Consider the following 27,541-nt stretch of genomic DNA (forward strand, 5'->3'; position numbering starts at 1 on the left):
TGATACAACAACTCAGTTGTGAGCTGAGAAGCATACTAAATTCCTGTCATTTTTGCACCATCATGAAGTTGAAAAACTAGATCAAACTCTCATAAGTTGCAGACCATCTATATGGGTACACAAATGTTTTGTTAGTATTTGCTTGCTATAACTTTTCCATTTTTTGCCTTCAATCTTTCTGCAATTTTATATTTTAGATGTGTCTATTATAAACAAGACATGGCTGAGTCTTCCACACCATAAATTTAGTCTTTTGTCTTTTGTTTTTATTGCAGATAGATCTGGAAATGTTTTTGGTCTTATATTGTACTCCTTATGGTCATTTTTCTATACTTTTTCTCCTTCCCTTGAGTTATTGATAATAAGTTTAAGTTATTGATTTGAGATCTTTTTTCTTTCTCACATATGCATAAAAAACTACAAATTTTGCCCTAAGCTTTTCTTTAACTGCATCCTATAAATCTTGATATATGGTATTTTCATTTTCATTCTGTTCCAAATATATCTGATCTAGGACTTGTATCCAGAGTATGTAAATAATTCCTATAATTTATTAATAAGACAACCCAATTAAAAATTGGGCAAAATATTTGAATAGAAGACGTAAGAATGGCTGATAGGCACATGAAAAGATGCTCGATATCTTAGTCATTAGGGAATTTAAAATTAAAGCCATAATAAGACCATTTCATGTCCACTAGGATGGCCATAAACAAAAAGATAGGCAATAATAAGGCTGGTAAGGATGTGGAGAAATTGAAACCCTCATATGTTATTGGTGGAAATGTGAAGTAGTACAGCAACTTTGGAAAACAGTCTGGCAACTTCTGAAATTTAAATGTAAATTGCCATGCAACCCAGCAGTTTCGCTCCTTGATGTATACGCAAGACACATGAAAATATGTGTCCACACAGAGACTTGTATGTCAGTGTTCACAGCAGCATTATTCATCATTACTAAAAAATGGAAACAACCCAAATATTCATCATATTCATGAAACATTGAATGGATGAAGAACATTTGGTATGTTAGCACAGTGGAATATTATTCAGCAGTGAAAAGGAAGAAAGATACTACTGTTACATGCTATACATGACAAACCTCAAAAAAGTTGTGAATTGAAACAAGCTATACGCTAAAGACTATATATTGTAGGATTCCATTTATCTGAAATGCCCATAAAAAACAAATCTATAGAGACAGAAAGCAGACTGGCAGTTTCTTGGGGTTGGGAGTGGAAATGGGATTGACAGCACATGGCACCAGGGATCTTCAAGGGCTGATGGAAACTGGATTACGATAATGGGCATGCAACTTTATAAATGTCCTAAAATCATTGAATTGTATACATAAAATGGGTAAATTTAATGGTGTTATACCTCAATAAAGCTGTTCTTTTTGGAAAAAACACCTAGTGAACTAGACTAGCTCTGCATTTTTTTAGAAATGATTTCTTACATCCTGTGCCTAGATGGCCAATATTAACTCAAGAAACTAATGGACATAGAAAAATTAAATGTGCCTCAAAACACTCTAGATGAATACAGCAGTCTTCAATAGTCAACGTCATGTCTATTCCACAGAGAAAAGGTCCAAGTTCAGTGGCTTAAACCTTGTTGCCTTCCACGAAAGGAAGCAATTGGAATGAGCTTTGCCCCTGGTGACACTCTTCCTTGTCACTAATTAACCAGCTCTATAGGAAGGTTGCTCCGCCAACACCCTTCTCTGCCTGGAGAGACATCTGGCCAAGTTCCGGTGAGCAGGAAAAATGTCTACTCGTTACCACCAAGCTGCTAGTGATAGTTACCTGGAACTTCTAAAAGAGGCTACCAAGCGAGATCTAAATCTTTCAGATGAAGATGGCATGACTCCCACTCTCTTGGCAGCCTACCATGGGAACCTGGAAGCCCTAGAGATAATCTGCAGTAGAGGGTAAGTTCAACCCGATGGTTTCCGTTGGAAACAGTGTTCACAGTAGGTTTTTGCAGATAGCAGCAAGAGTCAGGGATGTCAATACAAATACTTTATCCTCTTTCTAGATTGTCTAAATGATTGGATTTTTAGAGAAAGCGAGAAAACTATGCCTAGAGATGCTCTCTTTTCTCACTGAGGACTGGCAATATGGGAGTGGCTCATCCCTTAGCCCCAATCAGAGGAGAGACTCTGAACTCTAAGGCATTATCTGCATGGGGAAGAGGGAAGATATTTTAATTCTATGCCTTTAAAAATGCTTTTCATGAAATTTAAATAGTTTTCTCTTTTAAAAGAGGCCATTCTTTTACTTGGTTTTAAGTTGTCAACCTTGGTTGGAACAAATGACAGTTTTTAGTTTTTTGTTTGTTTGTTTGTTTTATCTATACCATCAAAATCCCACAGTCTTTTATTAACTTTCAATCCCAGTGCGAGCTCATGATTTTTTTTATTTTTTATTTTTGACACAGGGTCTTGCTCTTTTGAGTGGAATTGCTGGCTCTACAAGGAATCTTTAGCCTGTCTTAGCTCTATCACTTGTTTGGCTAGTGGATAGACACACACACACACACACACACACACACACACACACGCACACCATCTCTTTGCCCAGATTTTAATGGAGGAGTCAGCCAGCTCCTCTGCTTGTTCTGCCTGTTATCAGAGGGCTAGGTTGTGTTGGCAACTGTAATGCAAGAGGGTAAAGAAAGAGAAAAGGACAAGGTAAATAAAGGAGCCAAGTGAATCCAATTCAATATACCCATTTATTCAGTATCTGTTATGTGCAATCTACTTATCTCTTAAGAGATATTTTGCTAGCCACTGGGCACACTGTGATCAACAAGACAGCCACAATCCCTGTCATAGTGATCAGATTTGAGAGAGGAAGACAAGATATCTATGATGTGTGTGTGTGTGTGTGTGTGTGTGTGTGTGTGTGTGTTTGCTTTAAGACAGGGTCTCACTCTGTCACCCAGGCTGGAGTACAGTGTCGAGATCATAGCTGACTACAGCCTTGAGCCCCAGGCTTAAGTGATCCTCCCACCTGAGCCTCCCAAGTAGCTGGGACTAGAGGTGTGCGCCACCATGCCCTGCAATTTTTGTATTTTTTGTAGTGATGGGGTTTTGCCATGTTGCCCAGGATGGTCTCAAGCGATCTGACAGCCTCGGGCTCCCAAAGTGCTGGGATTACAGATGTGAGCCACTGTGCTTGGTTCATCTATGATATTTGTTACAAAAGGGGAAACAGAGGGCACTAAACAGGCATTTGCCTCAATCTCAGGGGTGAGGGAAGGCTTCCTTAAGGGGAAAGCATTTAAGCTGGGATTAGGAAAATGAGAACAAGTTGGCCAGATGAAAGAGTGTTTTCCCTAAGACAGAAAATTGCATTCTGAGAACTAGAGAAGCTGAGTATGGCTGGACATGGCTCGAGTAGGAGTGGGGTAAGGGCAAGTGTGAGAGATAAGACCAGATCACAAACAGCCTTGTCAACTCTGGTAAGGACTTTATCCTAAGAGCCCAGGAAGTCATGTCTGAGGTTTATGCAGGGAAGCTTCCAGAGTAGATTTATGCTTACAAAACTCACTGAGGTAGATGGATAACAGTCGGAGAGAATGTTTGGGGACGTTTTAATGGTTGAGATGAGTTGGAGTAGGGTAGTGACATTGGGAATGGGAAGATACAGTTGGATTTGAGTGGCAGTTTGGATGTAGAATCAATAATGATTGACTGGACGTGGGCAGATAAAGAAAAAGGAGGGTTAAGGTCCCAGACATTTAGGGACCTGACATTTAGGAAGAGTCAGAAGAACCCAGGATTGGGAGAGTTCTTGAGTTGAAGATTGAATGAGGAAGTGGTGAAGCAGATCTTCCGCATCTCTCTTGTCTGATTAAAACTTTCTTTTCTCAGACACATCAATCCCCATCAACCAGCCTTCTCCAGTCATCTCATCTCTTCTATGCAGCCTAGGGTTCCTCAACTTTCTCCATCTACAGAAAGTCTACCTCCTTCCACAAACTGCAAGATGTCAGTTACTTTAAAATCAATGTTAGCCTATTCTTGCATTGCTATAAGGAAATGCCCGGGCCTGCGTAATTTATAAAGAAAAGAGGTTTCACTGGCTCATAGTTCTGCGGGCTGCACAGGAAGCATAGGAGCTTCTGCTTTTGGGGAGCCTTCAGGAAGCTTCCAATCATGGCAGAAGGAAAAGACATCTCACATGGCAGAAGCAAGAGCAAGAGAGCAAGGGGAGAGGTGCTAGAAACCAGATCTAATGAGAACTCACTATCATGAGGACAGTACCAAGGGGGATGGTGCTAAACCATTTGTGATCCAGTCACCTCCCACCTCCAACACTGTGGATTACAATTTGATTTGAGATTTGTTCCCCACGAAATCTCACAGATCCAAACTGTGTCAACCACTGAGTTTGTCCTCCTAGAAGAAGGTGTGGGGTTCTTCTCAGTCAGCAGAGAGCTCTTGTTCCATTTGAGGACCATTTTGAATAGTAATGCTTAGGTATTCTCTCTCTCTCACCTGTGAAAGCTTGAAATATTCTCTTACAATAACTGTTCTGCTGGTCTTTATTTATTTTTTATTTTTAATAGAGACAGGGTCTTGCTTTGTTGCCCAGGCTGGTCTCGAACTCCTAAGCTCAAATAATCCTCCTGCCTCAGCCTCCCAAATTGTTGAGATTACAGGTGTGAACCACAGCACTCAGTTTGGTTCTGCTAGTCTTTAATTACAAAAGTAACATGAGCTGAACCCAGAAAATTAAACCTTACATATGCACACAAAACATGAAGACAAAATGTCCTATAATGCCATGCTACTAAGATGTATATAGTTCTCTCTATATATAATATAGTGTGTATAAATACATTTTAATATTCTTCTATAAATTTCAGGGACTTTGTAGGACTCTAGTCAGCAAATACATTTCTTAGCCAACCCCTCTCCTGGACACACAGTTTGTTTTCCCTAGTTTGAAAAGTGCTGTGATGACTATCCTTGTACATAAATCTTTGCTGACATTGTCTTTTTTTTTTTTTTTTTTTTTTTTTTTTTTTTTTTTTTTTGAGATGGAGTCTCTCTGTCGCTAGGGCTGGAGTGCAGTAGCGTGATCCTGGCTCACTGCAACCTCCACCTCTCGGGTTCGAGCAATTTTCCTGCCTCAGCCTCCCAAGTAGCTGGGACTACAGGTATGCACCACCAAGCCCGGCTAATTTTGTATTTTTGTGTTTTTAGTAGGGACAGGGTTTCACCATGTTGGCCAGGCTAGTCTTGAACTCCTGACCTCAGGTGATCTGCCTGCCTCGGCCTCCCAAAGTGCTGGGATTACAGGTGTGAGCTACTGGGCCCGGCTACATTTTCTTGAGAATAAATTCTCCAAAGTGAAATTTCTGGATCAATTTGCATTTGTGTTTGTCCATTTGTACTGCTATAACAAAATACCTTAGATGAGGTAATTTATAAAAACTAGAAATTTGTTTCTTACCATTCTGGCAGCAGGGACATCCAAGATCAAAGCACCAGCAGGACTGGTGCCTGGTGAGAGCCCTGTCTCCGCTTCCAAGATGGTACCTTGTTGTTGCACCTTCTGGCTGTGTCCTCACATGGAGGAAGGGAAGGAAGGGGCAAAAAAAGAGGCAAATTCCCTGTGTCAAGCCCTTTTATAAGGGTGCCTAACCCCATTCATGAGGGCAGAGGCCTCATGACTCAATCATCTCCTAAAGGCCACACTGCTTAACGCTGTTACGTTGACGATTAAGTTTCAGCATGAATTCTGGAGGGGACACAAACATTCAAACCATAGCAGCGTATGTGCAATTTAAAGACTTTGTATATAAATGGACATGTTGTCCTTCAGAAAGTGAGTACCCATTTTGGCCAACATGATAGATCCAAAATGATATATCAGGCTGGGTGTGGTGGCTCACTCCTGTAATCCCAGCACTTTGGGAGGCCAAGGCGGGCGGATCACTTGAGGCCAGGAGTTCGAGGCCAGCCTGGCCAACATGGCGAGACTAAAAAGACAAAATTAGCGTGGTGTGGTGGTGCTTGCCTATAATCCCAGCTACTCAGGAGGCTGAGGCACAAATTGCTCCTGAATCCCTTGAACCCAGGTGGTGGAGGTTGCAGTGAGCCGAGATGAGGCCACTGCACTCCAGTCTGGGCAACAAAGTGAGACTCTGTCTCAAAAAACAAAACAAAGAGAAAATGATATATCACTGTGGCTTTAATGTTCTTTTGTTTGGTTACTGACATGGTCGAAAATTCTTTTTATGCTTAAAAAGAATTGGCCATTGGAATGCCACTTTTGTGAACTGTGTATTTATAACCTTATTCCACTTTTATATTGGGGTGTTCAACATTTCTCCTTGATTGATAAAAATGCTTTTGAAAGTTAACAATATCGGGCCGGGCGCAGTGGCTCAAGCCTGTAATCCCAGCACTTTGGGAGGCCGAGACGGGCGGATCACGAGGTTAGGAGATCGAGACCATCCTGGCTAACACGGTGAAACCCCGTCTCTACTAAAAAATACAAAAAAAAATTAGCCGGGCGAGGTGGCGGGCGCCTGTAGTCCCAGCTACTCGGGAGGCTGAGGCAGGAGAATGGCGTGAACCAGGGAGGCGGAGCTTACAGTGAGCTGAGATCCGGTCACTGCACTCCAGCCTGGGCGACAGAGAGAGACTCTGCCTCAAAAAAAAAAAAAAAAAAAAAAAAAGAAAGTTAACAATATCAACTCCTGTCATATAGGTTATAACTACTTTACAATACACAGTTTACATTTTTGACAACAGATTTTTAAATATAAATGTAAACATAAATGTATATATTTATATATGTCTATCAATCTTTGTTTTGTGATTCTAACTTTGAGGTCATGACTCAATATTGACTGATCCTTTAGTGCCATTTTTAGTTTCATTTGTTATTTTTAATACTTTATAGAATTTAAGATCTGAATTATGATCTAACTCTGCATTCTCCAAGTAGCTACTCATTTGTTCCAACACAATTAGTTGTTACAGTCTCTCTCTTTCTCCACTAAATTGACATGGTAACATCATTTCTTTCAATGTAATATCAATATCCAGCCCCCCGTTTGCTTATGTTAATATTTATTAAACACTGGCTATGGGTGCAAATATTCTTCTAACCTTGCTTTTCCTAGTCCTTCCTTTTCAACTCCTGTCTTGGATCTAGTAGATCTCAGATTTGTTTTCTTGCCCTCAAAAGCATCTCAGATCTGCTGTGTTAAGTAGACCTGGCGTAGGCTAAAAAAAAGAAAAAAAGTCTTGTGAGGTCCCTTTTTGACCATAGCTAATTCTGGGAACCAGTGTGAGGCCAAATTTCCAATTAGGTTTAAGGAAGTTGAAAATGGAAGAAAATTACCATCTCACATCAGTCAGAATGGCTACTATAACATCAAAAAATAACAGATGCTGGTCAGGTTGAGGAGAAAAGTGAACACTCATACACTGTTGGTGGGAGTGTAAATTAGTTCAACCATTGTGGAAAGCAGTGTGACAATTCCTCCCAGAGCTAAAAGCAGAACTACCATTCGAGCCAGCAATCTCATTACTGGGTATATACCCAAAGGAATATAAATCCTTCCACTATAAAGACACGTGCCCTTGATCACGCCTGTAATCCCAGCACTTTGGGAGGCCAAGGAGGGAGGGTCATTTGAGGTTAGGAGACCAGCCTGATCAACATGGTGAAACCTCATCTCTACTAAAATAAAAATACAAAAAATTAACTGGGTGTGGTGGCGCATGCCTGTAATTCCAGCTCCTCAGGAGGCTGAGACACAAAAATTGCTTGAACACACAAGGAGGAGGTTGCAGTGAGCCAAGATCGTGCCACTGCACTCCAGCCTTGGGAACAGCAAGACTCCATCTCAAAAAACAAACAAACTGACAAACGTGCACGTGAGTGTTCATTGCAGCACTATCACAATTGCAAAGACATGGAATCAGTCTAAATGTCCATCAGTGACAGATGGGATAAAGAAAATGTGGTACATATACAACATGGAATAGCATGCAGTCGAAAAAGAATGAGATCACATCTTTTGTGGGAACATGGATGGAACATGGATGGAGATGGAGGTCATTATTCTTAGCAAGCTAACGCAGGAACAGAAAACCAAATACCACATATTCTCACTGATAAGTGGGAGCTAAATGATGAGAACACGTTGGCTTAGTGCCTCAGTGACAAAATAATCTACAACAGACACTGGTGATAAGAGTTTACCAATATAACAAACCTGCACATGTACTCCTGAACCTAAAATTTAAAAAAAAGGAAATTAAAAATTGAATTTAGAAGCTAATCAGCTATTGAAGTCCATTCCAGTCTGATGATTTAAGAGTTTATCTGTCATTACCTGATAGACAATAAATCCTATAGCAACCATTTATATAAAATCTGTGGCTTTGTTAGAAAACTATTTTCCTTTCTTTCTTTTTAAAATTTAAAGATGGAAAGCCATCATTAACATGTATTTTCCTGCACTAGGAAGCATAATGGCCCAATTACAAAAAAAAAATTCATTTTACCTTTAAAGTGTATGAAATTTCTTGGTTTTATTTATTATTATTATTACTGTTTTTGGGACGGAGTCTTGTTCTGTCGCCCAGGCTGGAGTGCAGTGGCACAATCTTGGCTTACTGCAGCCTCCACCTCCCGGGTTTAAGTGATTCTCCTGCCTCAGCTTCCCAAGTAGCTGAAACTACAGGTGTGTACCACCATGCCCAGCTAATTTTTGTATTTTTTAGTAGAGGCAGGGTTTCACTATATGTTGGCCAGGCTGGTCTCAAACTCCTGACTTCAGGCGATCCACCTGCCTCGGCCTCCCAAAGTGTTGAGATTACAGGTGTGAGCCACCCTGCCAGGTCAATTTCAACTTTTAGATTTAGAGGGTACATGTGCAGGTTTGCTACGTGGGTACACTGCAGGATGCTGGTGTTTGGGGTGTGATCGATCTCATCACCCAGATAGTGAGCATGGTACCAAATAGTTTTTCAACTTTTGCCCTCCTCTCATAGTCCCCCATGTCTGTTGTTGCCATCTTTATGTCTGTGAGTACCCAATGTTTAGCTCTCACTCATAAGTAAGAATGTGCGGTATTGGGTTTTCTGTTCCTGTGTTAATTTGCTAGGGATAGGATAATGCATGCCACTATTTTAATGACTTCATGGTATTCTGTTCTTTTTTTTTTTTTGAGACAGAGTCTCGCTCTGTCGCCCAGGCTGGAGTGCAGTGGCCGGATCTCAGCTCACTGCAAGCTCTGCCTCCCGGGTTTACACCATTCTCCTGCCTCAGCCTCCCGAGTAGCTGGGACTACAGGCGCCCGCCACCTCGCCTGGCTAGTTTTTTGTATTTTTTAGTAGAGACGGGGTTTCACCATGTTAGCCAGGATGGTCTCGATCTCCTGACCTCGTGATCCACCTGTCTCGGCCTCCCAAAGTGCTGGGATTACAGGCTTGAGCCACCGCACCCGGCCTCATGATATTCTGTTCTATGGTTTTTGTTAGTTTGTTTTTGAGATGGATTCTCACTCTGTCATCCAGGCTGGAGCACAGTGGTGCGATCTCAGTTCACTGCACCCTCAGCCTCCCAGGTTCAAGCAATTCTCCTGCCTGTCTCCAGAGTAGCTGGGATTACAGGTGCATGCCACCACCCCCAGCTAATTTTTGTAGTTTTAGTAGAGACGAGGTTTCACCATGTTGGCCAGGCTGGCCTCAAACTCCTGGCCTCGAGTGATCAACCCACTTTGGCTTCCCAAAGTGCTAGGATTACAGGTGTGAGCTACTGTGCCTGGCCAGTTTCATTATTTTTATTAGTTAACAAAAATTATATATATTTATGGTGTACAACAGGATTTTTTAAAATATGTATACATTGTGGAATTAAATCTAGCTAATTAACATATGTGTTACCTTCTATACTTTTTGTGATGAGAACATTAAAATCTACTTGGTAGGCAATTTTCAGATATACAGTGTATTCTTATTAACTATAGCCACTGAGCTGAGTGGCTCATCATGATGGCTCAGGCCTGTAATCCCAGCACTTTGGGAGGTTGAGGCGGGAGGATTGCTTGAGGCCAGGAGTTTGAGACTAGCCTGGGCAACATAGCAAGACCCCATCTCTATAAAAAATAGATTAGCTAATTAAAAAACTATAGTCATAATGTGTTACGGTGGATGTCTTTTACTTATTCCTCCTGTCTCACTGAAATTTGTATCCTTTGACCAACATCTCCCCAGTCTGCCTCTCCCTAGTTATCACCATTCTACTTTCTGCTTCTAGGAGACTTTTTCTTTTAGACAGGGACTCACTCTGTCACCAGGCTGGAGTGCAGTGGTGTGATCTCAGCTCACTGCAACCTCCACCTCCCGGATTCAAGCAATTCTCCTGCCTCAGCCCTCCCAAGTAGCTGGGATACAGGCGCCTGCCACCACGTACAGCTAATTTTTATGTTTTTAGTAGAGACGGGGTTTCACCATGTTGGCCAGGATGGTCTCAATCTTTTGACCTCGTGATCTGCCCACCTCATACTCCCAAAGTGCTGGGATTACAGGCATAAGCCACCATACCCGGCCTCTAGGAGACTTTTTTAGATTACACATATAAGTGAGATCATGTGGTATTCATTTTTCTGTGCCTGTCTTATTTCAGTTAACACACTGCCCTCCAGGCTCATCCATGTTGTTGAAAATGACAGGATTTCTTTGTTTCTTAAGACTGGATAGTATTCCATTGTGTGGAGTGACCGTGTTTTCTTTATCCATTCTTCCACAGATGGACACAGGTTGATGCCATAATATATTTAATCAGTTGACTATTCATGATGCGTAATTTGAATCCAGTCTTTTTCCTGTTATAAGTAAGGTTGGGAGGAACATTCTTGCTCATTCATCTTTACACAAAGGTCTTCTATTTCCTTAGGACAAATTCCTAAAGGTAGAATTGTAGATTCAAAAGAGTGCCTCATTTTAAAGACGTTTTGTGTATATTGCGCCAGGAAATTTGAACCACTTTCTGCTTCTTCCAGCAGTATTTCTTTCCCCATACTCCTGCCAAAACCAAGTATTGCTATTCTTTTTAATCGTTGCCTATCTGATTGGCAAAGGGCAGAGTATTGTTTCAATTTGCATTTCTTTGATTATTAGTGAGTCCAAATATTTCTTCTTATGCAGAAAAACATTTTTGAAAGAATAGTTGTTTTCTGAGAACTTCACAAAAAAACAACTTCAGGAGGAGAAATTGGAATGGAACAGATGCTCAGAGTAATTTAAGCAAATTGCCTACTTAGTGACAATAGTGCTAAGCCAGCTTTAAAAATTATTGCCCAAATGCACTGATCTACCAAAAATCAAGGGATAAATGGGTTATTTGAAATATCTTCGGTGAGTTTCTCTTTTGGGGAAAAGGGGAATAGAAAAAAATCACACTAGACTGAGCTTAGCCCAAGAAAACCATAGAGCATCAATGTTGAACTCAGATGATCAAACGAGAGAGACCAGTTTGCCACCCCGGCAGTTATATGCAATGGTTCTATCAAGAAATGTGAACAATGACAAGTAAGGAATTTAAAAGGACTCCATGCAACTTGTCTGTAGAAAATATTTTCATTTAAATTGTACATCAATTCAGAAATGTGTCTGTAAATAGAAGTTTTGCAAGTTTTTTGTTGTTGTTGTTTTGTTTTTGAGATAGTCTCGCCCTGTTGCCCAGGCTGGAGTTCAGTGGCACAATCTCGGCTCACTGCAAGCTCCGCTTCCCGGGTTCACACCATTCTCCTGCCTCAGCCTGTCGAGTAGCTGCAACTACAGGCACACGCCACCCGTCCTGGCTAACTTTTTTGCATTTTCAGTAGAGACGGGGTTTCACTGTGTTAGCGAGGATGGTCTCGATCTCCTGACCTTGTGATCTGCCCACCTCGGCCTCCCAAAGTGCTAGGTTTACAGACATAAGCCACCATGCCCGGCTAAAGTTTTGCGAGTTTTAATAGCTTAAAACCACTAAGAAAACCCATGAATTGTCTTACTGACAGTTTCATCTGTAAATCTGGAATTTTGCATTTGAAATTTTCTCAAAAGAAGACCCACCTTTGGGGTCATCTCAGGTTTACTGTTCTTCCTTCTGGCTTGAAAGCCAGAATCATTCTTAAGATTCAGTGAAATGGGTGCAGCCGTAAGAAAAAAAACAATGAGATCATGTCCTTTGCAGTGACATAGACGAAACCAGAAGCCATCATTCTCAGCAAACTAACACAGGAACGGAAAACCAAAGACTGCATATTCCAACTCATAAATGGGAGTTAAACAATGAGAACACATGGACACAGGGAGGGGAACATCACACACTGGGGCCTGTTGGGGGGTGGGGGGCAAGGGGAGGGAGAGCATTAGGATAAATACCTAATGCATGAAGGGCTTAAAACCTAGATGATGGGTTGATGGGTGCAGCAAACCACCATGGCACATGTATACCTATGTAACAGACCTGCACGTTCTGCACATGTATCCCAGAACTTAAAGCAAAATAAAGATTCAGTGAAATGGGAAAATTCCACCACTCTATGGTCTTAAGCATATACATTTAGCCCAGACATCTTAGTGACCTTCTGCATCTCTCCTGCAGCTCACTCCTCCCAATAATTTTGTTTTCAACTTATCCAATCCAAGGATAACTTCAGGCAAATTTAATCAGTATGTTTCTGTTTCTGTTTATAGTAACGTCTTGGGTGTTTTACAATCCCTCTTTGATGTCTAGGATACTTCAGGAGTCTTTTGCATCTAGTGTTTATTTAAAATAAAAAGTGAAACCACGTGTTTAGCGGGGAGGCACAGCGGTCCCTTAAGATGCAGGTCTGTGCCAAGGTTGAAGGATCTCCTTTCATCCCAAACAATTAAATCAGGCTGACTGACCAGAGCCTTCTGGAAACTGGCTTCCCAGCAAAACTATGTTACTTAGTATTTGCTTTCCTTAGGTTTGATTTCATTTTCTTTCCTTTTCCACTCTTCTCCCTTACCCCCAACTCCACGTACTCTGGTCACGCTGATCTATACTCCTGGTTCTCCAAATATGCCTTGTAATATCAGCCATCTGTGCCTCTGCTCACACTGTTCTCTCTGCTCAGAAGGAGGTTACCAGTTGCCAGCTTATGGGCTGGAGCTGGTCCACAAATGTGTTTTATTTGGACTTTACTATATTTTTCCTTTAAATTGGAGCCAACACTTAAAAATCACAGAATTTCGCATGAAATTCTGGATTTGTGGCTTCGTTTGAAAAATGGGAGCTCTGGCAATATTGTTTCTGCTTTTATTCAAGGGAGCTGAGCTGTGGCTGTCCTTTCTAGGTGGAGTATGCTTTTAACTGTGACTTCGTTGAAAGAACAAACTTGGCCCCATTCAGTCACTTACGTGACTTGCTTGGCCTCTTTGGGTTGAGTTTGAGACTTCCGCTGGGACATGTGGGTGACCGAAAGGAGAAAGAGAAACAGGCTTTGCCCTTTGGGGCATATTATCCAATTAAGGAGACAAGACATAAATATTTGTCAAATTAAAACTGTAAGTGATTGATTGATTGATTTTGATTTTGATTTTTTTTGAGATGGAGTCTTGCTTTGTCACCCAGGCTGGAGTACAGTGGTGCAATCTCAGCTCACTGCAAGCTCCACCTCTCAGGTTCTCCTGCCTCAGTGTCCCGAGTAACTGGGACTACAGGTGTGCACCACCATGCCTGGCTAAGTTTTGTATTTTTAGTACAGATGGGGTTTCACCATGTTGAATAGGCTGGTCTCGAACTCCTGGCATCAAGTGATCCACCAGCCTCGGCCTCCCAAAGTGCTGGGATTACAGGTGTGAGCCACCTCACCTGGCCTATAAGTGATTTTTAAAAACCCACAAGAGTTATTGTGCTGCGGGAATTTACTAGTTGAATACAAGGAAAAATAAATACATGTAATTAAGGATTATGAGTTTGGGGGCAAGGGGAAGGATAATAAGTAATGTTTATTTAATATTTACTATGTGCCAAGCAGTTTTCTAATGCTTTATGTAGATTAACTTATTTAATTCACATAATTCTATGAATAGGTAACAGTATTATCTTCAATTTACAGATGAGTGTTAGGAATGTTTTCTTTTTGGTGTTGTAAAGAAATAGTATTTGAGCATAAATTTAATTCTTTTAGTAAGGCTATTTTTGTTTTTTGTAGAACGGGTTTATTTGTTAGTAGTTTTGTTATAAGAGTGTAGTGAACAAAGGAGACAGGGTTATTTATAACTTCACGTGTTTACTTTATTGTTGTGTTTGGTTTTTATTGGCTGGAATGGAACTTACATTTTGTATTTGTCTTGATAGGTTAGTAACTTAGAGCTTTTTAAAAGAGGCAAAGGTAGAGGAGAACAAAGGAAGGAGGAAGTAACTTGTGGAATGTTGAGAAAGGTAAAAACACTTTTAAATAAGGAAGAGGAACAGGCTATGACTTAATGTTTGTTTGGACTAGTATAAATATGTTAGGGTAAATAGGCTAAATTGTGGGAGTTAAGAGTATAAAGTATATTGATTTTTTTATCATGGCTAGTCGATATTTAAGAATGTTAGTGCAGGTTTTTGAATACATTTTGTTTTTAAGAGAAGTTACTATTTATTTTTAATTAGATGAGGAGGAAAGTTTTTGAAGATGAACCTTTATTTTACTTTTTACATGAGGAAACCAAGTCCTAGAAAAATTAAGCTTGAGGCCATGTAGCTGGAAAAGCCCAGTTGTGTTAATCTAGGATGCATTGTGTTGGAAACAATTTGACTTGGAGACCAGCCCGATCCAAAGCATGCTGCCTATTACCCTTGGGCAAATCAATTAAGCTCTTTGAGTTTTATTTTATTCCTGCGATAATGATTTTTGCCTGCCTTCTCTAAGAGGGAGATTGTGATGGTTGAAGGCAAAGAAGGTGAAAGTGCTTCTTTGTAACTAACACACACCAAAGAGCCAGGAATTCCCATGGAGCAACTACAAATCTGATTTATCATATTATTGGACCCTGGTTGGATCACATTAACCTGTAGCAGAATAAGCTGCAGACAAAACTCCTCAGACACCGAGTTAAAGAAGGAAGAGGCTTATTTGGCCGGGAGCATCAGCAGGACTCCTGTCTCAAGAGCCGAGCTCCCCGAGTGAGCAATTCCTGTCCCTTTTAAGGGCTCACAACTCTAAGAGGGTGTGTGTGAGAGGGTGGTGATCGATTGAGCAAGCAGGGGATATGTGACTGGGGGCTGTATGTACTGGTAATCAGAATGAAACAGAACAGGACAGGGATTTTTACAGTGCTCTTCCATACAACATCTGGAATCTATAGATAACCGGTTAGGTCAGGGGTCGATATTTACCAGGCCCAGGGTGCGGCACCGGACTGTCTGCTTGTGGATTTCATTTCTGCTTTCAGTTTTTACTTCTTCTTTCTTTGGAGGCAGAAATTGGGCATAAGACAATATGAGGGGTAGTATCCTCCCTTATTCTCCCACCTCTTTGAGACTCTCACTCATTTTATTAGTGGGAGCGCTGACCTTCATTTTTACTACCTATGTCTTTTTGCATGACAGATCGATAGTGATTTAGGTAGTACACTTGTGCTGAAACATTCTGGTGAACTAGAGTAGTGATGAAACCTTTTACTATTTGAATGAGTACAAGTAGTGAATAAGGGATCAGTAAGCAGGTTCCTATTACTACTATAATTTTTATTATAAGAGTTTTAAATCCTCATAGTGTTGGGAACCATTTTCAAACATGGCCTCAGGGTCAAATCCGTGCCACACTTGTACAGGCACATGTGCCAGTTTCGCCATGTCTTTATGTCTTCAACTGCTTGCTCCGATCATCTATGTGCAGGCAGCAATTGGTAAGGTTAAATTTTCTACAGACTTCTCTTTCAGCTGCTAGCAAGGAGTCGAGAGTCAATCTATTTTGATAGCATTTCTCATCTGAGTTTCTTGCCGGGCCAGAACAGTCAAGGTTTTACCAGTTTTATTAATGATGATCTCCAAGACAGCTTGCAACCGTATGATTCAGTTGAGCATGTAAATGGGTGTCCAGTATCCCCACGAGCCGTCTTCTGCCCAAGTGGCAGGCCCATAGTATTGTATAAGTTTTTCAGGAGGTTGTTTATCATCTTTTTAATTACCTATGGCTATGCTTTGCTTTTCGCGGGAAGCATAGTCAGGGAAGCCCAGGAGTTTGCCTGTTTTTATGGGCAGTAGGAAGAAAGATGGTTTAATAGTGCCAATAACACAATTACTCATCTGTTGGTCAGGCAGCTTAGCGTAGGCTCTATGTCCACAGTATAGCCCAGTGGGAACCGTCCAGTCCTGGTGGGACTCTGGGTGGGCCTAAACGGTCTGCAACTTTGGAAATTTACTGAATGGATTTTTCTCTGTGTGGTTTGAACTCCACCACATAGTCTTCCTACAGGATACCTCTTTAACGTTAGCTGATACGTTTACACACAGAATTTACACACAATTAACGTTTTAAAACTTGCTTAAAACTTTATAACAAAATATACATATTTTTAACTGTTTAATGTAGGTAAAAATCCACATTCTTATGCCTACTTATAATCCTTTTACCAAAGGTATACTTTACTTTCCTTATACACCTTGCACATAAACTGTCTCTTCAATAGTTTTACATTTAGGAGGCCTAATTACTTTTAAATTATACAACATTTCTTGCATAAATTCTTTTTTTAACACACTTTTTTTTTATAACTTTTTTTCTTTCACAACTTTTTCAGGCAATTTTTTGACATGCCTTAACTTTCTGACTTACTACAAACATTTCTTTCTTTAAACAACCAGGTAATTTATTTCAGGACAAGAATTTACCATATAACACTCTTTGTATAAATTCCGCCCCTCTTTCCCCCCCCCCCCCCTTTTTTTTTTAAATCTGTGGACTAGACTGTCTAAGGCCACAAGAGTAGAAGTTACTATAATACATGTTACACTATTAATTTTTAGCAAACTTTACTTTTGTTGAAAACCTTGTAAGTTTGGGATTTTAATTATCCTTTGCTATTAATAAGACCTTGTTTTGTCTAAATTAACTTAGAATTGGTATAGATGGCTTTTTTTTTTCTCTACTACTTGTATACCTCTTTCTCACTTTTTTTCTCTCTTTGACTTTATCTGTCTCTCTTTGACTTTCCTTTTGCCTCTCTCTTCCTCTCTCTCTCTCTGCCTTTTTCTTTCTTTTTTTCTCTCTCTCTCCTTGACTCCCTCTTTGTCTGTCTCGTCCTCTCTGTCTCTTTCTCTCTCTCTTTGCCTCTTTTCCTCTCTTTTTCTTTCTTTGCCTCTGCCAGCTGCTTATGTTGCTGTTCTCTCAACCACTGTGTGTTGGGGGTGGGGGGTGTAAAACCAGCTGTAACCAAGTGGCTGTATACGGGAGCTGGTCTGGGTGCCCTGGCTTACAGGTTACCTTGTGCCATACCTTTGAAACAAGGGACCTGTCCAGGCTTCCTGCTAATGGCCAACCAACTCTAATGCTGGCCAGTCTTACACAAAGTTTTAAGTTTTCCTGGTGTCATAGTACTCCATAGTCTCCCTTAAACCCTTTTTTGAAATTTTTCAACATAGTTCCTAGTAGAGTGGGCTTATTTGTGCCTGATCCATGCTTCTTCAAGACAAAACACCATGCTCACACTACACGCACACCGCAAAACAAAGAACGGGTAAAAAGGGCACACACACACTTTTGCAGTTTACACCAAACCAAAATCAAAACTAAAATCAGAGTGTCCAGAAATCCAAGCCAGGTCAAAACCAAAACCAAAGTATCAAGCAATCCAAGTCAAGTCAAAAACAAAAACCAAAGTGCCAGTACGGGCACACCATGGGTGATCAGACCATGCTTCCACTCAAATGGAATAGGCAAGTTCCCAAGACCAATCCTGTCAAGCAATTCAAACCAAGTCAAAACCAAAACCAAAGTGCCGATAAAGGCATGCCATGGGTGATGAGGCCACGCTTCCACTCAAATGGAGTGGGCAGGTTCCCAAGACTGGTCCTGTCAAGCAATTCAAACCAAGTCAAAACCAAAACCAAAACCAAAGTGCCAATAAAGGCACGCCATGGGTGATCAGGCCATGTTTCCACTCAAACAGAGTGAGCAAGTTCCAAAGACTAGTCTTACCAAGTTTTAGATGTCCAGATTCCAAGTGCCCGTTCCTTCCCAGTGTTCAGCCTCTGCATTGACCCTCCACCGGGGCCTGCCACACACTGCTCTGGTGAGGCATCCCACCAGGGCAAATGCCTACCAGGGAGCACTCTCAGGATCTGCGTTGCTCAACTGGTCAGAGTTCCCCACAGGGATGTTCCACAGGGCAGGCTTAAGCTGCCTAAGGAGCTGCCTCAACTATCCAGCAATCACCTCACTTCCTGGTCAGGGAATCAAGAAATGTAGCAGGACAAACTGCAGACAAAACTCCTCAGACACCGAGTTAAAGAAGGAAGAGGTTTATTCAGCCAGGAGCATTGGCAAGACTCCTGTCTCAAGAGCCGAGCTCCCTGAGTGAGCAATTCCTGTCCATTTTAAGGGCTCACAACACTAAGGGGGTGCATGTAAGGGCATCGTGATTGATTGAGCAAGCAGGGAGTATGTGACTGGGGCCGCATGCACCAGTAATTAGATCAGAACAAAACAGGATAGGAATTTTCACAGTGCATTTCTATACAATGTCTGTAATCTATGGATAACATAACTGATTAGGTCAGGGATAGATCTTTAACTACCAGGCCCAGGGTGTGGTGCCGGACTGTCTGCCTGTGGATTTCATTTCTGACTTTTAGTTTTTACATCTTCTTTCTTTGGAGGCAGAAGTTGGGCATAAGACAATATGAGGGGTGGTCTCCTCCCTTAAACTGGTGAAGTCTTTTTCAATCTTTAGTGAGCCTATGAATCACCTGCGGATCTTGCTAAAGTGTAGATTCTGATTCAATAAGTCTGGTTGGGAGTCTTCTGTACTTTTTTTTTGGGTGGGGGGAGATGGAGTCTCACTCTGTCACCCAGGCCAGAGTGTAGTGGTGTGATCTTGGCTCACTGCAACCTCCGCCTCCTGGGTTTAAGCAATTTTCTGCCTCAGCCTCCTGAGTAACTGGGATTATGAGTGCATGCCACCATGCCCAGCTAATTTTTGTATTTTTAATAGAGACAGGGTTTCACAGCATTGGCCAGGCTGATCTTGAACTCCTGGCCTTGTGATCCACCCGCCTCGACCTCCCAAAGTGCTGGGATTTCAGGCGTGAGAGTCTTCTGAACTTCTAACAAACTCACAGGTGATGCTTCTGGTCTGGAGACCAAACTTTGAGCAGCCAGGAACTAGTAGGAGGGTCATGGTGCACAAACAGGTCATTTGCAAGGGTGCAGATCTTCTCTTCTGTTTCTGCCCTCTACTTCCTGGGAACGTTAAAAGAACTTCTCAGACTCACTGTCCTCTTTCCATGGGGCCAGACTGGCCAGAGTTTAGTGAGATCCTGATTTTGGAGTCTAGACTAGGGCAAAGGAAGGACCCCTTAGTATCTGTATTAGAGTTCTCAGCAGTGGTGCATGACTCTGGCCATCATTAAAAAAAGTTACTCGACTTTTCATCTGTTCCTGTTTGTAATTCAAGTCCTCGTAGGAGAGGAGGATTTGCTGCCTTGAGCAGGATTCCAGTAGGTTTTCATTCATTCCACAAATGCTGGAGCACCTACTATGTCCCTGTTCTGTGCCAGGCATTGGGTTTCTGGCCTTAATACCATCTAATAGTATCTTCAATTCCTCCTTAAACTTTTGTAGAACGACACACTTATATGAACCTGTAGTCATATGGAAGTAAGTAGAGAAATAAATAGAGATGTAATGCCCTTTTAATGAATAATGTTTATAACAGGGACTGTTTGCTACCTCCCCAACATCCATTTCTTTCTTCTTTTCTGCTGATGGGGGACTGAGTTTGGTTCAGTTATTTATTTCCCCACATGTGACTCAATTTGGGGGGGTAGCAGTAGCATGCTGGAACCAGTTTGTCAGGAGTTATTTCTAAATTTTAGAAAGTTTGGCAGTTAAACATAGCCATTCTTTTTTACTTTTTATTATTTTTATTTAAAAAAATATTTAATGGAGACAGGTCTTGCTGTGTTTCCCGGGCTGGTCTTGAATGCCCAACCTCAAGCAAATCTCCCACCTCATCCTCCCAGTGCTGGGATTACAGGCATGAGCCACTGAGCCTAGCCTTTTTTTTTTTTTTTTTTAAAAGACAGGGTATTGCTGTGTTGCCCAGGCTGTAGTACAGTGGTTCAATCATAGGTTACTGTAAGCCTAAGCTTCTGAGAACATAGCCATTCTTAAAAATAAAATTACAGGCTGGGTGTGGTGGCTCACAATTGTACTCCCAGTACTTTGGCAGGCTGAGGCAGGTGGATCACCTGAGGTCAGGATTTAAGACCAGCCTGACCAATATGGTGAAACCTGTCTCTACTAAAAATACAAAAATTAGCTGAGGGCAGTGGCGGGTGCCTGTAGTCCCATCTACTCGGGAGGCTGAGGCAGGAGAATTGCTTGAACCTGGGAGGCAGTGAGCCAAGATCGCACCACTGTACTCCAGCCTGGGCGACAGAGCAAGACTTCATCTCAAAAACAAAACAAAAAAAAAAGTTTAACCTTTAATTTAACAAATTATATTAAAAAGGTTACACAAAAGTCTCACTTTCTACTTATTTTAATACCTTTCACTCTTACTTATCTCTTAAGGTAATTCATGTCCGTTATATCTACATGGTGGAAATAGTTGATAATGGTATGCTACTGTGGATCTCTTCCAAACTCTGTGTCCAGCGATGTCACATTGGTAGCTTGAAATCTGCCATGGTGGATGTATTTACACCGCAGAAATTGGCACATGCTACAAATTCGGATTTTGATTTTATTATTTTCTTGAGGAGCCATTGAACAATCCTTTGCCTAGTTTCAGGGCAAAATCCAATTGATCTAAGTTAAACACAGTACTATGTTTCACATCTCTTAGGCATGTGACCCAGTGCTGGCCAATGAGACAAGAAAGTTGTTTGGCTGGAGAATTTCTTAGAATGTTTTTCTTGCTTCTAAAAAGGAGACACAGCCTGGTGTGGTGGCTTACACCTGTGATCCCAACACTTTGGGATGCCAAGGTGAGCAGATGGCTTGAGTCCAGGAGTTTGCAACTAGCCTGGCAACATGGTGAAACCCTGTCTCTACAAAAAATTAGCCAGGTGTGATGGTGCATGCCTGTAGTCTCAGCTATTCAGGAGGCTGAGTGGGGAGAATAAACTGAGCCTTGGAGGTCAAGGCTGCCAATAAGCTGTGATCACACCACTCCACTCCAGCCTGGGAGATAGAGTGAGAACCTGTCTCAAAACAAAACAAAAGAAACAAACAAAAAGGAGACACAGGGTAGAGATGGACTCTGTTTCTGGCCATGTGGTTTTAAGATGGGATGGTTCTAAGATCTAGCTGGACTTGCAGCCAGTATCTTATAACAATGTCAAGTTGGGATGAACATGTTTGCATTAACATGCCTTTTGTTCTTTATTTTTGTTTTGAATTTTTGGAGCCCAATTTAGAAAAAAATGTCCAACGTGTTGTTTATTTACTTTTTTGTATTTTCTCTTCTAGAGGGGACCCTGATAGGTGTGACATCTGGGGAAACACTCCTCTACATTTTGCAGCCTCCAATGGCCATGCCCACTGTGTCTCATTCCTGGTCAACTTTGGTGCCAATATCTTTGCCCTGGATAATGACTTACAGACTCCGCTGGATGCTGCTGCCAGCAGGGAGCAGAATGAATGTGTTGCTCTCTTGGACAAGGCTGCCACTGCGCAGAATATCATGAACCCCAAGAAGGTCACCAGGTTGAAGGAGCAGGCTCAGAAGAATGCCAGGAGGCAGATCAAAGAGTGTGAGAGGCTCCAGGAGAAGCACCAAAATAAGATGGCCCGCACCTACAGCAAGGAGGAGTCTGGGACTCTCTCTTCTTCCAAGGGTACCTTCTCCAGGTCATTCCCTTCAAATGCTTCTGCTCCTGGCACATTCGGGTCACTATCTAAGGGCATTAAAGATACTTTCAAGATCAAGTTCAAGAAGAACAAAGATACAGCAGAACAGGTGGGGAAGGAAGGCAGAAGTGGGCAGAGGAACGTGATGGAAGTGTTCACAGAGGAAGAGGAAGACTCGTTCCCAGGGGACTTCAAAGAGAAGCTCCAGTTGTCAGCAGAGGAGGACAGCAGTGTGCACCATGAATCCATTCTCAATCGTCCAGGTCTAGGAAGTATTGTTTTTAGAAGGAACAGGATATTGAGTCCTGAAGACATCTCAGATAGCAAGAGGGAGTTGGGTTTTAAACTGCCCAGTGAATTGTTTCAAACACAAGGAACATCAGAGGCTGATGAGGGTGCAGCTGATGAAGAGGAAGAGGAAAATGGCCTCAAAGATGATCTGCCATGGGGTGAGGATGAAGTGGAGTGGGAGGAAGATATGGTCGACGCCACGCCCCTGGAAGTGTTCTTGCTGTCTCAGCACCTAGAAGAATTCCTGCCTATCTTTAAGAGAGAGCAGATTGATCTAGAAGCTCTGCTGCTCTGCTCTGATGAGGACCTTCAGAGCATACAAATGCAGCTGGGTCCCAGGAAGAAAGTTCTGAATGCTATAAACAGGAGGAAGCAGGTGCTACAACAGCCTGGGCAGCTGGTCGACACCAGCCTGTGATGGAGGGTTTTGGCCTGGAGCGCTGGGGTGATGTTGTGGTCTGCTGGCAGCACTCCAGGCAGTACTCCCTTTTTACCCAATGCCAGATCACTGGGAATGGATTCTAGGGCATCGGCGATGCCTACTTGAGAGAGAGGCCCAAAGTTTACTCTGGGAGGTAGGCTATGCCCATCCAAATAAATCTCCGTGAGAAACTTGAGGAGACTTCATAACAAGAAAATGGCATTTCTCTTCAGTTATCTTATATGTGTGTGTGTGTGTGTGTGTGTGTGTATATATATATATATATATATATATTTTTTTTTTTTTTTTTTTTTTTGGAGATGAGGGTCTCACTCTCTTACCCAGGCTGGGTTGCAGTGGTATGATCATAGTCCACTGTATTCTCAACCTCCTGGGCTCAAGTGATCTCCTCCCACCTCAGCCTTTCAAGTAGCTGGGACTACAGGTGCACACCCCCACACCTGGCTTATTTTGTAAGTTTTAGTAGAGGTAGGGTCTTACCACGTTGCCCAGCCTGGTCTCAAACTCCTGACCTCAAGCAGTCCTCCCACCTCAGCCTCCTAAAGCATTGGGATTGCAGGTGTGAACCACCGTACCCAGCCTATCTTTTTGATACTTTTCAATAAAGAAAGGGTCATATGCATGACAGGAAAATGAAAGAAACTTCCTTTCCTTTTCTATCTCTGGATTTAAAATTATAATCTCATCTCATTATCCTGCTGCTTGCTTTCTGATCCGTATAACCTGGGAATTCTAATTCTTTTTCTCTCCTGAGCTCTATGACTTTGCCTAGTGGTAGAGACTAAAGTTCTTTCCTGGCCTGAGGCTTGTTGCCCAACTTAAATGCATCTAACCCTTTAACAAATGTGTACATGTTTACAAGTAATGGAAATGCATCTATAATACTCCTGCCTGAGAATAGAGACAGAGTGGCGGTGGGGAGAGTGAAGAAAGAAATAGAATACAGATGGTACTTGTTGTTGACTGACTTGTGTCAAATTCATATGTTGGCGCTCTAACCCCTAATGTGACTGTATTTGGAAATAAGGCCTTTAAAGAAGTGATTAAGGTTAAATGAAGTCATAAGAATGGGACCCTAATCCTATAGGACTAGTGTCCTTTTTTCCTTTTTCTTTTTGAGATGGAGCCTTGCTCTGTCACCCATGCTGGAGTACAGTGGCATGATCTCAGCTCACTGCAACCTCTGCCTCCCAGGTTCAAGCAATTTTCATGCCTTAGCCTCCTGAGTAGCTGGGATTACAGGTATGTACCACCACGCCTGGCTAATTTTTTGTATTTTTAGTAGAGACAGGGTTTCACCATGTTGGCCAGGCTGGTCTTGAACTCCTGACCTCAGGTGATCCACCTGCCTCGGCCTCTCAGAGCGCTGGGATTACAGGCGTGAGCCACGGCACCCAGCCTAGGACTGGTGTCCTAAGAAGAGGAAGAGACACGTAGGTAGAAGGGACACAGTGAGGCCATGTGAGAACACAGTGAGAAGGCAGCCGTCTGCAAGCTGAGGAGAGGGGCCTCAGGAGAAACTAACCCTGCCAACACCTTGATCTTGGACTTCCAGCCTCCAAAGGTGTGAAAAAATAAACTTCTGTTGATAGACTTCTGTTGTTGAAGCCACCCAGTCTGTGGCATTTTGTTAGGCATTCCTAGCAGAATAATACAGTCCTAAGTAAGAGGGGTGGGGAGGAGACCAAGAAAAATACAGAAAAAAAGTCTGGCCAACTGCAACTGATGAGTTTTTTAAAGGTAAACACCTACTGAAACTTAAGGAAAAAAAAACCACAACTAAGTTCTTTGGAGGGAAGATTTGATCGTAAAAGGAAATTTCACATTTTCATACTTATTATATACACATGGTTTATTTACTGTTGTCTGTCACCATTGCTGCATATCTGAATACCTGTAGGTTCCACGATAGAAACTGACAACACTTGGCTGTCTCCTGTAATTCCAGCACTTTGGGAGGCCCAGGCAGGCAGATCACTTGAGGTCAGGAGTTCAAGACCAGCCTGGCCAAAATGGCGGAAACCCGTCTCTACTAAAAATACAAAAATTAGCCGGGCCTGGTGGCGTGTGCCTGTAATCCCAGCTACTCCAGAGGCTGAGGCAAGAGAATCGCTTGAACCCAAGAGGTGGAGGTTGCAGTGAGTTGAGATCACGCCACTGCACTCCAGCCTGGGTGACAAGAGTGAGACTCCATCTCAAAAAAAAAAAAAAAAAGAAGAAAGAAACGGACAACACTGCTGCTGACATTTTTTCAGTGGCAATCCCAAATTCAAACTGAAACCCCACTGAATAGCTAAGCTTCATTAGATCTCCACAGCCTGACTTACATCAAGTGGAATTTACTGTTGCTTCTGGATATAATATAGATACAGCTGTTTATCTTCAGTTTGCTTTCTGATGCACATCTGTTTGGGTTACTTCAAGAGGCATCATGGAGGATTCAAGTTTAGGGGAGGATACAGATGCTCAAATCTGATGAACAATTGGCTTATTCTTCCTCAATGAATATACTCAGAAAGCTTGTTAGCCATTGAATAAATATGTTGCATTAGGGGATGATTGTTTACAAATACCATATCTTGTGGAATAAACTGAAGTTGTGCTTGCCTTCATTAATGTGCACAGAAGCAGCTGGCAAATAGAAAGCACTCAGAAAAGTTTGTAGTCTGAACCTGCCACTATTATATTTCATCATCATAGATGCCACAATCCCCGCTTCACCTATTGTCTGGAATCTGCCTAATGAGATACTTGCTCCCCGTCCTGCCCTAACTACATCATAGCAAGAGAGCCACCACTCAGGTTAGTAGAAATGAACTTGAACATTGACTCTCATCCCTTTTTAGGAGATGTTTGTCCCTAGGGGTCTCATCAGGTACCTTTATGTTCTTCTTGGGGGTTCTTTTCTTTTATGATTGACAGAATTAATAGGTGAGGGTTCTCCAAAGTTTTCAGCATCAAGGATATAGTCTCTCCATCACAGAGTATTGTTATATAATAAAAAAGGTTTATACCATGTTATAAGAGGTTATCAATGTTCTAAGAATTCCAGATCTTTCAAACTAAATACCAACTACAGGGGCCTAAGAGAAGATGCCAGAGCAATATAAAGGCCTTGATGAGAAACAAAGACAAGAGGATTATGAACCAGGACGAGTTCAAGTACTCACTGATCTCAAACTTCCATCTCTTAAACTAGACGCTTAGAATAGATCAATCCAATAATATCTGATCACCCCGGCCACCTGGCCCCTCTTTTTCCCCTCTATGTAGCTTGACATAAAAGTCAACAAGAGGGAAAAGCAGTTGGGAGCGTTTCACTAAGAGGAGAGTTTGAGAAGTTATGGTGTGGTAAATGTGTATTATGCTTATATTCCAGGCCATTGTGTAATACAGGTCAGTTAAATGCTCATAATTCCTAAGTCCAAGTTACCAGCCCAGACCATTGCTTTGGGCACCGAATCCATAAGCCCAAGTCTTACCTGACATCTCTTCTCACACGTCTCACAAGTACCCCAGACTCAATGTGTCCAGGACTGAACCCATTTTCTTCCAAGTTGGCGGTTCTCAACTTGGATGGTTTTGCCCTGTGTCTCCTAGAGGACATCTGGCAATATCTGGAGATATTTTTGATGGCCATGGTAGGGGAACAGTGGTGCCACTGACATCCAGTCAGTAGAAACAATGGGGGCTAAACATCCTAGAATGTACAGGACAGATGATAACTATTGTTATCATCTGGATAACAATGAGTTATCCAGACCCAAATAGTGATCGTGCTCCGTTTCAGCTGCGTTGAAACACGCAGCTCTAAATCTCCATTTTTCATAAGTGGAAAATTTAACCCAATACTTTTTTTCATCACCCAATTGGTCACCAGGCCCTTTCAACCTTTCAATATGTCTCAGAGCTAAATCCTCTTTGATGTTTGCAAGATGACCTATTGGTTCCTGCCCCCAACCATCACTCACTAGATTGCTGTAAGTTTACTTATCTGTCTTATTTCATTCTCCACAAGGCTGGTTGAGTCATGTAATCTTTTTTTTTTTTTTTTTGAGATGGAGTCTTGCTCTGTCGTCTAAGCTGGAGTGCAGTGGCACGATCTCCACTCACTGCAAGGTCTGCCTCCTGGGTTCACACCATTCTCCTGCCTCAGCCTCCCGAGTAGCTGGGACTACAGGCATCTGCCACCACACCCAGCTAATTTTTTTTATTTTTAGTAGAGATGGGGTTTCACCGTGTTAGCCAGAATGGTCTTGATCTCCTGACCTTGTGATCCACCTTCCTCGGCCTCCCAAAGTGCTGGCATTGCAGGTGTCAGCCACTACGCTTGGCCGAGTCATGTAATTTTTTTAATATGCAAGTCTTGTCATTTTCTACCTTCCTATTGCTTTTCTTTTTTCTTTTTCTATTTTTCTTTATTTCTTTCTTTTTTCTTTTTCTTTTCTGTCTTTTTTTTTTTTTTGACAGTTTTGCTGCTGTTGCCCAGGCTGGAGTGCAATGGTGCCATCTCAGCTCACCACAACCTTGGCCTCCTGGGTTCAAGAGATTCTCCTGCCTCAGCCTCCTGAGTAGCTGGGACTACAGGCATGTGCCACCAAAGCCTGGTTAATGTTGTAGTTCTCCATGTTGGTCAGGCTGGTCTTGAACCCCCGACCTCAGGTGACCCGCCTTGGCCTCCCAAAGTCCTGAGATTACAGGCGTGAGCCACCGGGCTCAGCCCCCATTGCTTTCCAAACT

At 42.1% G+C, this 27,541-nt stretch overlaps 1 protein-coding gene across 1 annotated transcript; it reads left to right on the forward strand.

Annotated features, from left to right (window-relative positions):
* Nucleotides 1-1,730: 1,730 nt before the first annotated feature.
* Nucleotides 1,731-26,027, forward strand: ANKS4B (ankyrin repeat and sterile alpha motif domain containing 4B). The gene is made up of 2 exons (XM_007987519.3): nt 1,731-1,933; nt 21,688-26,027. Exons 1-2 carry the CDS (start codon nt 1,770-1,772, stop codon nt 22,775-22,777), a joined length of 1,254 nt encoding a protein of 417 aa, XP_007985710.3. The 5' UTR covers nt 1,731-1,769; the 3' UTR covers nt 22,778-26,027.
* The last annotated feature ends 1,514 nt before the right edge of the window (nt 26,028-27,541 follow it).

This window comes from Chlorocebus sabaeus, chromosome 5, assembly GCF_047675955.1.
Source record: "Chlorocebus sabaeus isolate Y175 chromosome 5, mChlSab1.0.hap1, whole genome shotgun sequence".
Classification (NCBI taxonomy): domain Eukaryota; kingdom Metazoa; phylum Chordata; class Mammalia; order Primates; family Cercopithecidae; genus Chlorocebus; species Chlorocebus sabaeus.